This window comes from Nicotiana sylvestris, chromosome 2, assembly GCF_000393655.2.
Source record: "Nicotiana sylvestris chromosome 2, ASM39365v2, whole genome shotgun sequence".
In the NCBI taxonomy this organism is placed as follows: Eukaryota; Viridiplantae; Streptophyta; class Magnoliopsida; order Solanales; family Solanaceae; genus Nicotiana; species Nicotiana sylvestris.
The window spans coordinates 92,598,409-92,613,094 of record NC_091058.1 but is presented as its reverse complement, the minus strand read 5'-3'; the positions used below and the strand labels follow the sequence as shown (position 1 = coordinate 92,613,094).

The 14,686-nt window shown below is 35.9% G+C and overlaps 1 protein-coding gene across 2 annotated transcripts; it reads right to left on the bottom strand.

Moving 5' to 3' along the window:
- Positions 1-889: 889 nt before the first annotated feature.
- LOC104249877 (putative glutamine amidotransferase GAT1_2.1) lies at positions 890-2,831 on the bottom strand. 2 transcript variants are annotated; one of them, XM_009806388.2, is made up of 4 exons: positions 2,522-2,825; positions 1,686-2,416; positions 1,379-1,588; positions 890-1,237 (listed from the first exon to the last, which is right to left on the bottom strand). In XM_009806388.2, the coding sequence occupies exons 1-4, from the start codon at positions 2,607-2,609 to the stop codon at positions 986-988; spliced, it is 1,281 nt and encodes a 426-aa protein (XP_009804690.1). In that variant the 5' UTR covers positions 2,610-2,825; the 3' UTR covers positions 890-985. The 2 variants fall into 2 exon arrangements, with proteins under 2 accessions (XP_009804690.1, XP_070024176.1); XM_070168075.1 differs by having other exon boundaries at positions 890-1,588; positions 2,522-2,831.
- Positions 2,832-14,686: the final 11,855 nt, after the last annotated feature.

Below are 14,686 nucleotides of genomic sequence, written 5' to 3'. Positions count from 1 at the left end.
TTTGTCCAATTCTTCTTATCCCGAGAGTGTCCATGGACACTCAATTGAGAAATAATTGCGAAGCCTAAATTTCTTTAGTCACTTCAGATATCCTGTTTAAAACTTTTACCTCGAATGAGTCTGGAGTAGTTAAATACTGAAATGAGAAGCGACAGTCCTTTTGGTTAGGCACCATGATATTACATAGTACATCATATCGCATATAACCTTGTTCCAAGAATGTACTGCATCAAATGTTAGCTATCCCTCTTTGGACCATTGGGACAACTTATTTCTATGTTTATTTTGTCGCGTTGTTCTTTATAGGACAGACTTGAAACTTTCCTCAATATAGTACCCGTGAACAGAGTATTTTGTTCATTCACTGATTTTTTGGTTTATCAAAAATTTTACAAAGATTTTTTCCTTTTTGGTTTTATTTACTCTAATAAACATCATTTTTACCTGATTCTCCCAACTTTGATTTGAACGTCAAAGTATGCTTTACGTTAAAATGCGATAAAATAAAATCTCTATCAAATGAGATGTTCATGTTTTTATAGTCATTGGTAGATGTTATATTTATAAAATGAAATTAAAACCCCGTAATTTGTCTGTATGAGTGGATTGCTCCAGCAAATTCAAGTGCTTTTATATCAATCTACCAAAATGAATAACGGAAAAAGAATCTAACTACAAACTAGATCTATCTTGATTTATTCGTACTGTGTAGACCTTTTAATACGAGGGTAAAATGGTTAAAGAAGAAAAAGGAAATTGTTTCAATTTTGTATCTCTAATTGATGCATTTAACATTAATTTGCTTAAGTTACGACTCGGATATCTTAATAAAATTAGGCAATTGGCTATGTAGTGGCAGACGGACTAGTTTGAGCAAAACTACAAGTGATTTGATCCAAAAAAGGATTTTCATTCACATTACTTTACAAGTACATAAACTTGACAACAAATAAAGTTTAAAAAGGAGAACTCGTGCATATAGATCTCAAAAGGCAACTTCATTAACAATTCCTTGGAGTTTTTTCTCCAAAACTTCTGAACAAATCTGTCCCATCATATGGTAAAATGACTTGAGATCAGATAGTTGCTCCATTGACATTTTCCCCATTACTTTCCTCGCCAATGCCTCTTTCTCTTCATTCATCTTCAGTTTTTCCAAATAGGATGATGCATTCCTTACTGTTGCTCCCATTTGCATTAACCTTGCCTCTTGTGCCAAACTCAATGCTGTATTAGACTGCAAAATTGACATAATCAAGTTTTGATATACATGTGAATTTATGTGATAAGAGTCCGTAAGTTTAGTTGAACCCACAAAACCCGTCCTAAATCTGCCTTTAGTAGTGCATAACTTTGGCTGCTGAGAATTATGTCCTACCTCAAGGAATTCTGCTCCTGCATCTAGGTCAGCAGTTTTAGATGGCTGCATGGTTCGACCTCTTTCATATATATCTCTCGCAAGGGAAAAACTTCTGACTATAATTTTCCTCCTCTTCTCCATTTCTTGATTAAGCTTCAACGGTTTTTGGATTCTGGTTGAGTTGCTAATTAGCTTCTTTTGATAAGCAACTACAGCCTTTACAAACTCCTGTCAAAATTACATTCAACAAAGTGTAAGAATAAGATTTTAAATAGTAGTATAATATAGTGCTATATTATAAATACATGTGACAATTTCTTGTTACCTGATAAGCAAATGTACATCCAGGATAATCAAATTCATCAGTATCTGATTGCCTCATTCGTTCAGGATGAAATTGAAGTCCCATGATAAACTTACCTTCTGTAGCATTATAAGCATCTGGATCATAAAATCCTTCAATTAAACCATCAGGTGCAAATGCCATAGGAACAAACCTCTGAGCCAATTTTTTAACTCCTTGATGGTGATAACTATTGACTGAAATTTCCATTTTTTCATCTTCTAAAGAATCCTTAAACCAATGGTGCAACGGCGTTTGCGCGACAACGTTGATCACATGCCTATGACCATCATAATTATCATAATCCATGTGACTTACCCTCTGATTTTCAGGGAGGTTTATTGATATTTCTTTGCCAATATCTTGTAAAAGGGTGCCCCCACATGCAACATTTAGTACCTGTGAACCTCTGCATATACCCAAATAAGGTATGTTCCTTTCTAGACAAAGCTTAGCTAATCTGAGTTCAATTGTGTCTTTTTCTTTGTCAATTGCAGTATCACTAGCGTGTAATCTCCTGATTTCTTCTAATTCATCAGGTGAAAGATCAGAGAGTTCATCATTGTATAGAGAAGGGTCTATGTCTTCTCCTTCACAGAGAAGAACACCGTGAATTGGTTCAAAACTGTCTAATAACATATGAACCCCTGAAACTCGAGGTACAATGACAGGTACAGCTCCATAACTTACTATAAGATCAAGATGATATTCTCCTGAAAATAATAATAAAATGATATCAACAATTTTTTTTTTTTTTTTAACTTCATTCCATTTAAATGCGAGAAAATGAAGAGAGGAGAGACGAAGAAGTAACGTACCAACAAAATCGACGAACTTGTTTTTGCGAACGGTACGTCTAGAGACGATGAGGACACGAGGTAGGACTACTGAGAGATCGGCAGCCATGGCAGTAATATAATTTTTTTAATTGTTTTTTTGTATCTAAATTGTAAAAACAAAAGAAGATTAAGGGGTATAATATAGTGAGTTTGAAATTCCAATTTAGATAAAGCTTAGCTATTTAGGGGGCGAGAAATGGGAAACATAGAGTTGAATTAGTGAACGGTTAAGAGAGAAAAGTGTGCGGTTTTATAAGATGATCGCCGCGTAATTGCGAATGTAACTATTAGTAATAGTTGTGTATAAGGTGACTAGGAGAGAGTACAAGATTTGATCCAATAATAAACAACTTTTGAGGTTTTGTTAAATAATTAATGTTGGATAACACGTGGATAAATGCACATTAATGGAGGCTTTTCTAAGACGGATCAACGCTGAGGAATTGCTGATGTGGATCTGCCTATATTCGGATAACCTTTCTCCCCAATATAGGCAAAATAAATCAAGTATAGAGATTGCAATAATTTCTCATCACGACATTTTTGTGAACAAGTGAAAAATACCTCGTGCAGTTTGCATATTTCGAAAGTATTCATATGTTTACACTAATTAGATAATTAAATTTTAAGGAGTCATTTGGTTACTAGGATAGGAAAACTAATCTCAGGATAAAATTTAAAATTACATTTATCTCATATTTGATTATGATTATTAGTTAATATCGTAAAAATTACACGGGGTGCTTTATTTGGTCGCCCCCATTTAACCTATACCTATTTTTTTTAAAAAGTTTTAGCTTGTACCCACTTTTTAAACAACTTCAACCATCTTTCTCCTCCTCCTCCTCCTCCTTCTTCTTCTTCTTTCTTCTGCTGCCGTTGGTGCTACTATGAAACTTCAGTTCATAGGTTACACTCTTCACCTGGGCTTAATAATTTAGTTTCAGTCCAAATTTGGAAGTTTATATATAACTATAAATTACAATTTAAATGTGGTTTTAACTATATATTAGATTATATTACTTGAAATCAATTGAAGTCCATTCATATATGATGGTTTTATAGGGAAATCCTCACAAACATGTGCTGAGTTTTCAGAGTACTTCACGATTTTGTCCTCATATTCAACTTATGGTAAGATTGTTGACATATCTTGAGAGCATGGGTTGTGAAGCTAAAACGTGCTGAAGTTCATCAAATATAGAATAAAACTTCAACTAAAACATGCTGATGTTCAGCAAATAGAGAACAAAACTTCAGCTACTAGAATGCTTAAGTTCAGCAAATACGAACAAAAACTTCAGCAAATAGAGAACAAAACTTCAGCTACTAGAATGCTTCAGTTCAACAATTACAAACAAAAACTCTAGCAAATAGAGAACAAAACTTCAGCTACTAGAATGTTTAATTAGTTCAGCAATTATAAACAAAAACTTCAAACAACACTTGGTTCAGTAATTTGCTACTTCAGGCCCGTCTACTAGAATGCTGAAGTTTGCGTGATTGCCTTTGCTACTTCAGGCCTGTATGCCTGAAGTTACGCGAAAAGTTTTTTTTTTTTGCAAAGCAGGTATAAACGTGATCCAAAAAGCGGGTATAGATACAAATGCCCCGTTAATATCAGTATAAGTTTAAGGACCTCTACGCTAGAAATTGTACGGGGCGCCCTATTTGGTCGCCCTCATTTAACCTATACCCATTTTTTTAAAAAGTTTTAATTTGTACCCACTTTTTAAACAACTTCAGCCCCCTTTCTCCCCCTCATTCGTTTTCTTCTTCTTCTTCTTCTTCTTCTTCTTCTTCTTCTTCTTCTTCTTCTTCTTCTTCTGCTACTGCTGCTGCTGCTATGAAACTTCAGTTCATGGGATGATTGCCATAAGTATGTTTATTAGATTATTTAAAAATAAATTATAAATAATTACGTAGGTTAGTAGACAATAATCTGTGAATATTTCCACGTATGGGAAGTTTAAGGTCATACTTAGTGATTCTTTTCATGATAATTCTGTTCTTTCCACGTTTATTTGTTTCCAAAATTTTATGATTTAGATACTGTTGGCAATCTTTCTTTATTTTATAGTAGTCTGATTATAACAAAACTAATGAATCCAGGACAAAAAAACTTCAGCTTATTTGGTGCTAAAGTTTTTACAAATGAATTAAATAACTTCAGCATCTTCTGCTGAAGTTTTTGAACAAGCTTTATGACAAAACTAATGAATCTAGGACAAAAGAACTTCACCTTGTTTAGTGCAATTACAAACAAAAACTTCAGTAAATAGAGAACAAAACTTCAGCTACTATGCTTAAGTTCAGCAATTACAAACAAAAATTTCAGCAAATAGAGAACAAAACTTCAGCTACTATGCTTAAGTTCAGCAATTACAAACAAAAACTTCAGCAAATAAAGAACAAAATTTCAGCTACTATGCTTAAGTTCAGCAATTACAAACAAAAACTTAAGCACACTTGGTTCAGCAAACTTGCTACTTCAGGCCCGTATACTAGAATGCTGAAGTTTTGCGTGATTGTCTTTGCTACTTCAGCCCCGTATGCTGAAGTTACGCGAAAAAGTAGGTACGCTTGTAATTTTTTTTAAAGCGGATACAAGTTAAAACGTGACCCAAAAAGCGGGTATAGATGTAAATGCCCCTCTACGCGATATAATCTAAAGTAAAGATAAGTATCTTTTAGCTATGATTAAGTGATAATACTGTATATATGCAACACATCTTTTTCCTTCATGGATTTTGCGCTGAAGTGTATATTTTTGCTAAATTTTCCTTGGATTTAAGACTTCTCAATATTAATTGCTCTTATGATTGATTCCACGATTAGGCCGACAAGGAGTCTTCTTCAGGTCTTTTTATTAAGTTGCAAAAATTAAGTGGCTCTTCCATTCCCCTGGAGTCATCTAGAGTCTGTTATCATAGACTAGGGTCACCACTTTAATTTTCATTGACTTTTAACTACTCAGAAATTCAGTATTATTACTGCGAATTTTCTAGCTTAGTATTGCGTGAGCCTCCACGAGTTTCTTGTTTTGGGTACTCATAGACGAATCTATTGTATTCTCAACTTTTTTTAATCTCTTGTCCGAAATTTGTTGACACGACTAATTTATATTCCGGCTATAAATGTTCACTAGAGGGTTCTCGCCCTTCTACTAAAGAGGACTATGTTCCCGCTAAGCTCGAACGTGAGACTTTTAGTTAATGGTGAATTTTTTTTCTTATCCCACTATAATCTTTGGCGGTGCATAAGTGCATTAACAACTCTTACTCGAAAAAAAAAAGACAAACTTTTTGGTGGACAATTCATCATTAACATAACACCGATAGAGAAGGAAGTGCGTAATAATCAATAAGCGGAAAATTAGAAAAGAAAAGGCACGTTATTTCCAGCCCCGTCAAGAAAAAGAATTGGGGGAGGGGTTTACCAAAAAAGTGAAAACATTATGATCCACAAAATTTCGATTTTGGGTCTAAAATAATCCCCTTGAAAGTGAGGCTGTCATATTTGTTCTTTCCATATATAATTCTTTTCACGTCATATAACACTTTTTGCATTACATGCATTTTGATATTTTGACACTAACACTATCTCATTTCGCTATAACTTTTACAATTTTTACCAACTTTAAATTCATTAAATTATTCACATGTTACCCTTTGATTTGAAGAACTAACTTTTTAGTCATTATCTTAACATTTATTTCCACTATTATTACAATAATTTATAATATATAAGTCAAAAGTAAAAATCTTATACTCAGTGTTTTACTGTGAGAGATTTGATTTGGTAGTCACAAATATTATTCTAATTATATAACCCTTTTCATAGAAGATCAGTATAAAATAACATAGAAGATCTATAAAAAACATAAGAAATATTTGCGGATCATTTTATTTTATTTGAGTTGTGTATACAATCAAAATCGGGCCTACCCGATTTTGCTATTTGATTGAGACAAGGAACTTGCATCGGGGGTAACCTCGCAATGAATCAGATCCGAGCTCGAGGACGAGACATCAAGATCGAAGTGCCTGCCGAAATCGAGAGGTCACTACCAGAAAATGGGCCTATGGCAACAATTATTTTAGCAACGGTTCAACAACCGTTGCCATAGAACATATATGGTAACGGTTACAACCGTTACAGTGGCATTAAGGTGATATCAACACACTTTAACTATAGAACCGTTGCAATTGTAAAACAGCCGTTGCCATAGATGCATCTGGTGCAACGGTTATAAGAACCATCCCAATAAAACTATCTACGGGAACGCTTTCATTGTAAAAATTTCTATTGGAACGGTTACTTTTCCCTCCTGAATTTTATTACACCCGCCAAAACAACCCCTATTCATTTTATTTTTTAATAATTTTAATAATCTAAATATCAAATAAAAAACTTTTTTGGGAAGAAGGGCAAGCTTAGCCCTAGATTCATTGGCCCATTTGAGATTCTTGATCGAGTGGGAGAGGTGGCTTACAGACTTGCGTTGCCCCCGAGTTTATCAGTCGTGCATCCAGCATTTCACGTGTCCATGCTTCGGAAGTATCACGGCGATCCATCCCACGTGTTAGACTTCAGCACTGTCCAGTTGGACAAGGACTTGTCCTATGAGGAGGAGCCGGTAGCTATTCTAGACCGGCAGGTTCGTTAGTTGAGATCAAAGTGTTGAGGCAACGATCTGTGAGTCCGAGTCCGATATGGGGAGCCGATATCCCCATTTTGAAAGTTAATTATGTGTTCCGAGGACTTAAAAACCTCTTTTTGTCTCACCTTGATTGGCCTGTGCAGTCCGGACGCATTTCCAGAAAACTTTTATGTGAAATCTAAGTAAAATAAGGAATATGGCTTTTAAAATTGATTAAAGTTGATTTTGGTCAATATTCTTGGTAAACGGACTCGGACCCGTGATCTGACGGTCTCGTAGGGTCCGTAGTAAAATATGGGACTTGGGCATATAACTGGAATTGAATTCCGAGGTCCCAAGCCTGAGAAATGAATTTTTGAAAGAAATTGTTTAACAGAATTATAAGAGATTTTGGAAAGGTAAAGATGTTTGAAATTAATGGTATTGGGCCCGTATTTTGGTTTTACAACCCGATACAGGTCTTATATAATAATTAAATTGAACGGACCTATAGTTCAGAAAATAGTAATTTTGATGTTCTTGAGTGATTTCATGAATTTGAGGTTTAATTCATAGTTGTTGATGATATTTTGATGATTTGATCGCACGAGCAAGTCCGTATGATATTTTTGGACTTGCGTGCATGTTTGGTTTGGAGCCCCAAGGGCTCGGGTGAGTTTTGGATAGGCCACGGAGTGAAATTGGACTTAGGAAGTTTCAGATTTTCATCTGGTATGTGTTGCATGCTCTGATCTCGCAATTGCAAGGTCAAATGTCACAATTGCGAGTCTATCAGACCTGGGAATTGCGAGGAATTCATCGCAAATGCGAGGAAGTCTGGCCAGCCTATGATCGCATATGTGATCTTCCCTTCGCAATTGCGAAGCTATCAGGGGAGAGTCAGTCATTGCAATTGCGAAAACTTGTTCACAATTGCAAGGGAAGCAGAAAATGCACAGGTACACAAATGAGAAGCCTGGTTTGCATTTGCGAGCTTCACAATTGCTAAGCTCCCGTTGCAATTGTGACATCTACGACCAGTTAATTGGGATTTTGACGGGAATTCATTCATTTTTACAACTCTTCAAACCCTAAAAACATCTTGGGCGATTTTTCAAAGGCATCAACTTCTCCAAATCATTATTAAGTCATTTCCAACTCCCTTTCTATAATCTATAACATCTTTTCACATGATTTCAATTCAACTTCAAGGTTTTTCATGGGGAATTGGGTGATTTTGGGTAGAACTTAGGATTTTCAAATTTTGGGGATTTAGACCTCGATTTAAGGTCCGATTTCAAAACAAATTATATATTTGAGTTCGTGGGGGAATGGGTGATCGGGTTTTGGTTCGAACCTTGGATTTTTACCATGTGGGCCCAGGGTCGATTTTTGACTTTTTGGAGAAATCATTAGAAAAACCTATTTTTATGCATTAGAATTAATTCATTTAGCATTTATTGATATCATTAAGTAAATTGTGGCTTGATACAAGCAAATTGGTGGTGGAATCGAGAGGTAAAGCGGTAGTTGAGGCTTGATTGTGTTCGTGGCATTGAGGTAAGTGTTTGGTCTAACCTTAGCTTGAGGGAATAAGAGTCTTGGTCTTATGTGCTATGTGTTAATTGTTGAGTACGACGTATAGGTGTGGTGATGACTATCTATACGTTGGTGTCGAGCATGCCCGTGAGTCTTATACTATTATTGATGTGAATCCGTTTTGTATTTTCTATGCTTGATATGATGATTTTAATGTTGAACAATGCTTATGAAAGTATTCTTGGTAATTGAACATTGTCGAGCATTGGCTCATGTTGAGAATTGAGGTGTGAAGTAATTGTGGAAAAGAGAAGAGGTTTATGAAATTGTTTCCCTTGCCGAGATGTTATTATTCATGATATTGTCTCTCTGGCCGTGACGTTATTGCTTATGATATTGTTTCCCTTGCCGGGATATTATTGTTATACTATTGTTCCCTTGCCATGATTCTATTATGATTTTATTGATTCCCATGACCGAATTGCTTGTGATTGTTGCTTGGGTAAGGATGAGTGGAAAACACGAAGGATGATGTCGTGCATGATATTTGTGAGTAGGTGTTAATGCACAAAGGGTGATGTCGTGCCGATATTACGATTATTAATGCACGAAGGGTGATGTCGTGCCGCACAATGTACAATGTCGTGCCATGATATGAGTGATAATGCATGAAGGATAATTCCGTGCCATGATTATGTGAGGTAAAAGCACGAAGGGTGATGCCGTGCTGAATATATTGATTCTTATGGTGAGAACGAGAGTAAAAGCACGAAGGGTGATGCCGTGCACTTGTTATTGTGCTCATTATTATTGCTTATAGTTGAATTTTGGTGTTTCTTATGCTTCTTACTAAATTTCGGTTAGTACATGATATTTTCCCCAAGCAAGTTTCCCCTTCCCATCTTTAACTACTAGATTATGTCGTGATTACTTGCTGTATATAATATAACTACACAGGTTTATTTGGTAGTCTTGTCCTAGCCTCGTCACTACTTCGCCGAGGTTATGCTTGACACTTACCAGCACATAGGGTCGGTTGTGCTGATACCACACTCTGCACTGTGTGCAGATCCCAGTGCTGGAGCTTTTGGACCACATTGAGGTTGCTGCCTTCAGTCCATCAGGAGACCCGAGGTAGTCCTACAGGCGTCCGCAAGCCTTGGCGTCCCCTTTCTATCTAGTCTTTCTTCTCTTCTTTACTATTTCAGAGACAGACATGTATCTATTTTGTTCGGACCCTATTTGTAGTATTCTTAGATAGTCTGTGAGATTGTGACACCAGTTCTGAGTGGTTTATATTATGGATTTGTATCAGTATTAGCTTGAATTGTTAAATTTCATTCTTTCTCTTTAATATTTCCGTTGTTTATAAAATGTTAACTCGCAATTGTTAAGGGATTGAAAAACATTAAGGGTAAAATAATTAGAATGATTGGCTTGCCTAGCTTTCACCAGTAGGCGCCATCACGACTCCCGCTCGTGGAAAATCCGGGTCGTGACAGAAACTTATCGTGGTACTAGGCAAGCTTACATTTACCAAACATTCTAACACTTTTGACAAAAAAGGTTTTAAAGCACTTTAAATACACAATTTCCCATAAGCAGAATAGAAAGATCCAATATGCAGCGCGGAATATCAACTCCCAAATCGGGGTGTCACAGAGTACATGAGCATCTAAGTGTCACAAGTTTGGAGTACACTATCTAACATAGTCCAAAACTAGAAACAATGAAAAGAAAAGATAGAGAAGGAGAAAATAAGGGCTGCGAATGCCGGACAGCTACCTCGAAGTTTCCAAAGATCAGATTTACAAGGTATCAACACCCACTATGTCTGGAAACACCTGGATCTGCACACGAAGTGTAGGGTATAGCATGAGTACAACCAACTCAACAAGTAGCAATACTAGATAAAGAAATGAAAGATAGTGATGAGCTACACAATTATAGTCAAAATTTAAGTAATTTTCAACATAGGAAAAATTAGGCATGCTTCAATTTTGACAATTTAGACCATATCGGCTATCTCATATCAAATTCGAGTAAAATAGAAAATAACATCTTTCAGAAAACTTCCAAACAGTGATATATGACAGCTAAGTGCAATAATAATGACATCAAGAGCATCCTCTCATAGCAACAGTCACTCAATTTTCTCAATATCTCAGCACTCGGCACTCAACACCCATACTCAATAGGTACTTACACTCACTGGGGCTGTACAGACTTAGGAGGGGCTCCTTCAGCCCAGGCGCTGTATCGCTGCAGCGTGCAGCCCGATCCCATCAATATTTAAACATCCATAAGGCTTCTTGCGGTGCGCAACCTGATCCACACATATAGAGCCCTAAGGCTCGTTGCGCGTGTAACGCGATCCACATATACATAGTCCTAAGGCTCGTTGCGGTGTGAAACTCGATCCATATATATACATATCGCTCATAGATCCGCGCTCAAGACCTAGCTCAGTCACCAACCTCTCCAGTCTCTTGAGCTCTCAAAAGTCATAAATTATAGGAAGAAATTGTTATGCCTTTCCTCTACAGAGAAACCTTTCTTCCAAGTCACACCATAAGAGCCATTTATTATCTTTCTTTGATTCCGAAAATTATCCCAAACAACAATAACATGAAGTATCAACAAAGAATAATAGAGACTGAGATATGATATACCAGAAGTATCTAAGACTGAGTGCAAACAACAAATAACAGGTAATTCAACATGTACATGGCCTTTGTGGGCTCCAACAGTATCAACACATAGTCTAAACATGATTTATGACATGATTTGCAGTTAAATTTCTATAACACATGGAGAATATATAGCTAGCAACATGTTATTCAACTTTAAAACTTCCATGGAATGGATAAAGTTCCTATTCCTACGTGCACGCCCACAAACCCATCACCTAGAATGTGCGTCACCTCCAAGTCAATCACATAACATACAAATTCGAGGTTTCATACCCTCAGAACTAGATTTAGAACAATTACTTACCTCAATCCAAGCAAAATCCCTACTCCAATACACCTTTGCCTACAAATCGGTCTCAGAACGTCCCGAATCTGGCCACAAACAATACAATACGATCAATGTTGATACCCAATTTTTTTCTATATATTTTTAATACATATATATACTTTCAAATTAGCATATATGCATATATAATCATGCATAAGCATTTTTATAATTTTTTTGATAATTTTAAAGGCTTCAAATTGATTTATTTCTTCCCTTTTTTACTTATAAAATTCCCAACAATTATATCTCAAATTATTTTTGTGGTGATTTAGCCATCTAAACTCTATATTTATGCCAAATATTGTTTAAATATCTTAGTGCATTTTTTATAATTGTACTTATATTTTTAAGCTAATTTGCATATATTTGCAATACTAGCCCTATTAATGTATAATTACGTTGTTGATGCATAAAATGATCTTTTATATTTTTAAAATGCATTTTCATACACGAAATTATTTTTCAGAAATCATTTATTATTTCTTGTAAATTATATAGTGTTAAAATGGCTATTTAAAATATAGCCTAATTTCTTTTCAATTTCAGCCCCAATCCCAGCCCAATTCCTAAACCTAAACCTACCCAGGCCCAATACCCATCCGCCCCAACCCAATACCCGGCCAAATCCTGGCCATTGCTCTTTTTGATCAACGGTCCAGGTTCCCCCTTCCATAATTAAACTAACCTTTACCCCCTCTAACCTAATTCATTTTACACCCTACCCCGCCGCCCTGAAAACCCCTCCGCTCTCAAACTCTCTCAACCTAACCCTTATCTCCAAACGTTGACCCTCATCTATGGATATCTCCAGTGGTTTATCACCACCTCTCAGGCCTCCAATGGCCTCGCTCATATCATTCTTTCCATCTCTAAGGCCCTCAAGGGACCAGGGCTATGTCAACTTGCATCTAGGGTTCATCCGTTGCCTATTCCAGGCCATTCCGGTGTGGTTTCGGGTGAGATCATCCTATATTAGCTACGATCTATGGTTTTCTAAATAGGTTTCTTCATCTCTGTATGGTCCTCTTCGAAACCCTAATTTCTTTTCTAAACCTCCTAGATTTGTACAGATCTAAGATGATTTGAGTTTGTTTCCTGTGATTTTTACAATAGCCTTGAGATTCTTTACAAGAATCGTATGATTTCAAGTGATTTTTCATCTTTTCCTAAAACTAGGGTTTCCGAAATTTTTTTTAAAAAAATTGTTTAATGATTTTTCGTGCTTAATCTTCTGCTTCTCATACATTTTAACTGATTTTATGATCCCGCTACAACCTTAGCCCGTTTGTACTGAAAACCCTAATTTTTTGGGTTTTTTTGTTTGGTTTCTGGATATCGGTACATCTAATTGTGTTCTTGTCTTGGTTCTTGTGACTTCTTGTGATTTTCTTGTACTAATATGCTTCTACTGAATTTTCCAAGTTTGACCTTTCACTGATATTATGTACTTGTGTTCATATTGACTATTCATGCAAGACTTGAATACTTCTCCTTGAATCAATGTCGTTTAACTATGGGTTTTGTTAAAGCCATGTGAAATCCTGACTATTCATGCTCTACCTTATGTTATATGCTAAGCATGCTGCCTCTTTCATGATTTCTGAACCCTTGATTACTCTGAATCCCTTATTTCCTGGTTTAGTTTGAACCCTTTCCATTTAATTCTTGATTCTTACCTCTCTATTCCATTTGATTGAATTGCTTGCCTTAATTGCTTTTCCCTGCCTTGTTTGTATTCCGCTGATTATTACTGATTTGTTTCCTTAATTAAACTACCGTGCATTTACCCCTAATTACCTATTCTATACCTAAACTTTACTTGATTCTTTTCCTTAAATACTTAGTATATTTTACCGTTGATTTCGATGTCCCTTAATTAAGGGAAGATCTTGCTGATTTGCATGTGACTTCCTTGATTTTGCTATTTAATTGATCTCTTACCCTATTTGTAAGTTTTTGGTTACTATATAACCCCCCCCCCCCAATTTTAAGTTCACAACAACAACGAGACTAGTTCATAAACTCTCTCTTATACTTAGCTTTCTGCTCTTTTATGTTACTTGCTACTTCCATTGAACTAGCCGGCTGTAAACCAAGGCTAGTCATTTCACTACACTGCTCTATACTTTGTGTCTGCTCTCCTTAACTGGCATGTCCTTATTTAATTACAAGTTCAATACTCTATGTGTTCTCTTACTGCAATAGTTTACTAATTCCTATCTACTACTTGGCTTTTCGATATGTAACTAGCATGCTTAAATCCTGGTTTCACTTAGCATATATGAGTTCTACCTGTACAACTTATGATCAACATTTCTAATGACTTGTATATTTCTTTCTCTAGTATGTCTCAATCTGACTCTACTCCATGTATGTATGTTTGATTGCCTATCTGTTTGTTTACCCAATCCCTGATAGTAATCTACTTTGCTAGAATATTTGCTACCCCTAAGTACTTCTGACCCTATGTTCAACTCTGCCTAGTATAACTATGTTCTCAATTGTTTGTTCTATTTTTGTACTATAGCTGTGTGATTGAATGCTAAACCATATAAAGAACTCTGAAAAAGAAACTTATGTGCTCTTGTTGTTACATTAATATGTTCTATGTGTTCCCAATTCCCATACTCCTTGAGTGAAACCTGTGCCTGAATGGTTTGTTGATTTCTTACAAGTTCACTATTTTCAAAACTGTTTTATTACTAACCAATTCCTATTTTTCAAAAAACTTCTTTACTTAATTGAGCCCTTTCCAACACTATTTTTCATATCAAAATCGTTTCAAAATCGTGTCATACAATCTCACATTACTCCTAGAATATTAGGTTCTGCCCTTCTAGCATGTGTACTGCCTTGAGATCCTTGATATCTCTCTAAACTCTGGCATTTCAGATCTGGCCTTTCCACACTACATTTAAATCAGTTCTTGTATGAGAAAAAGT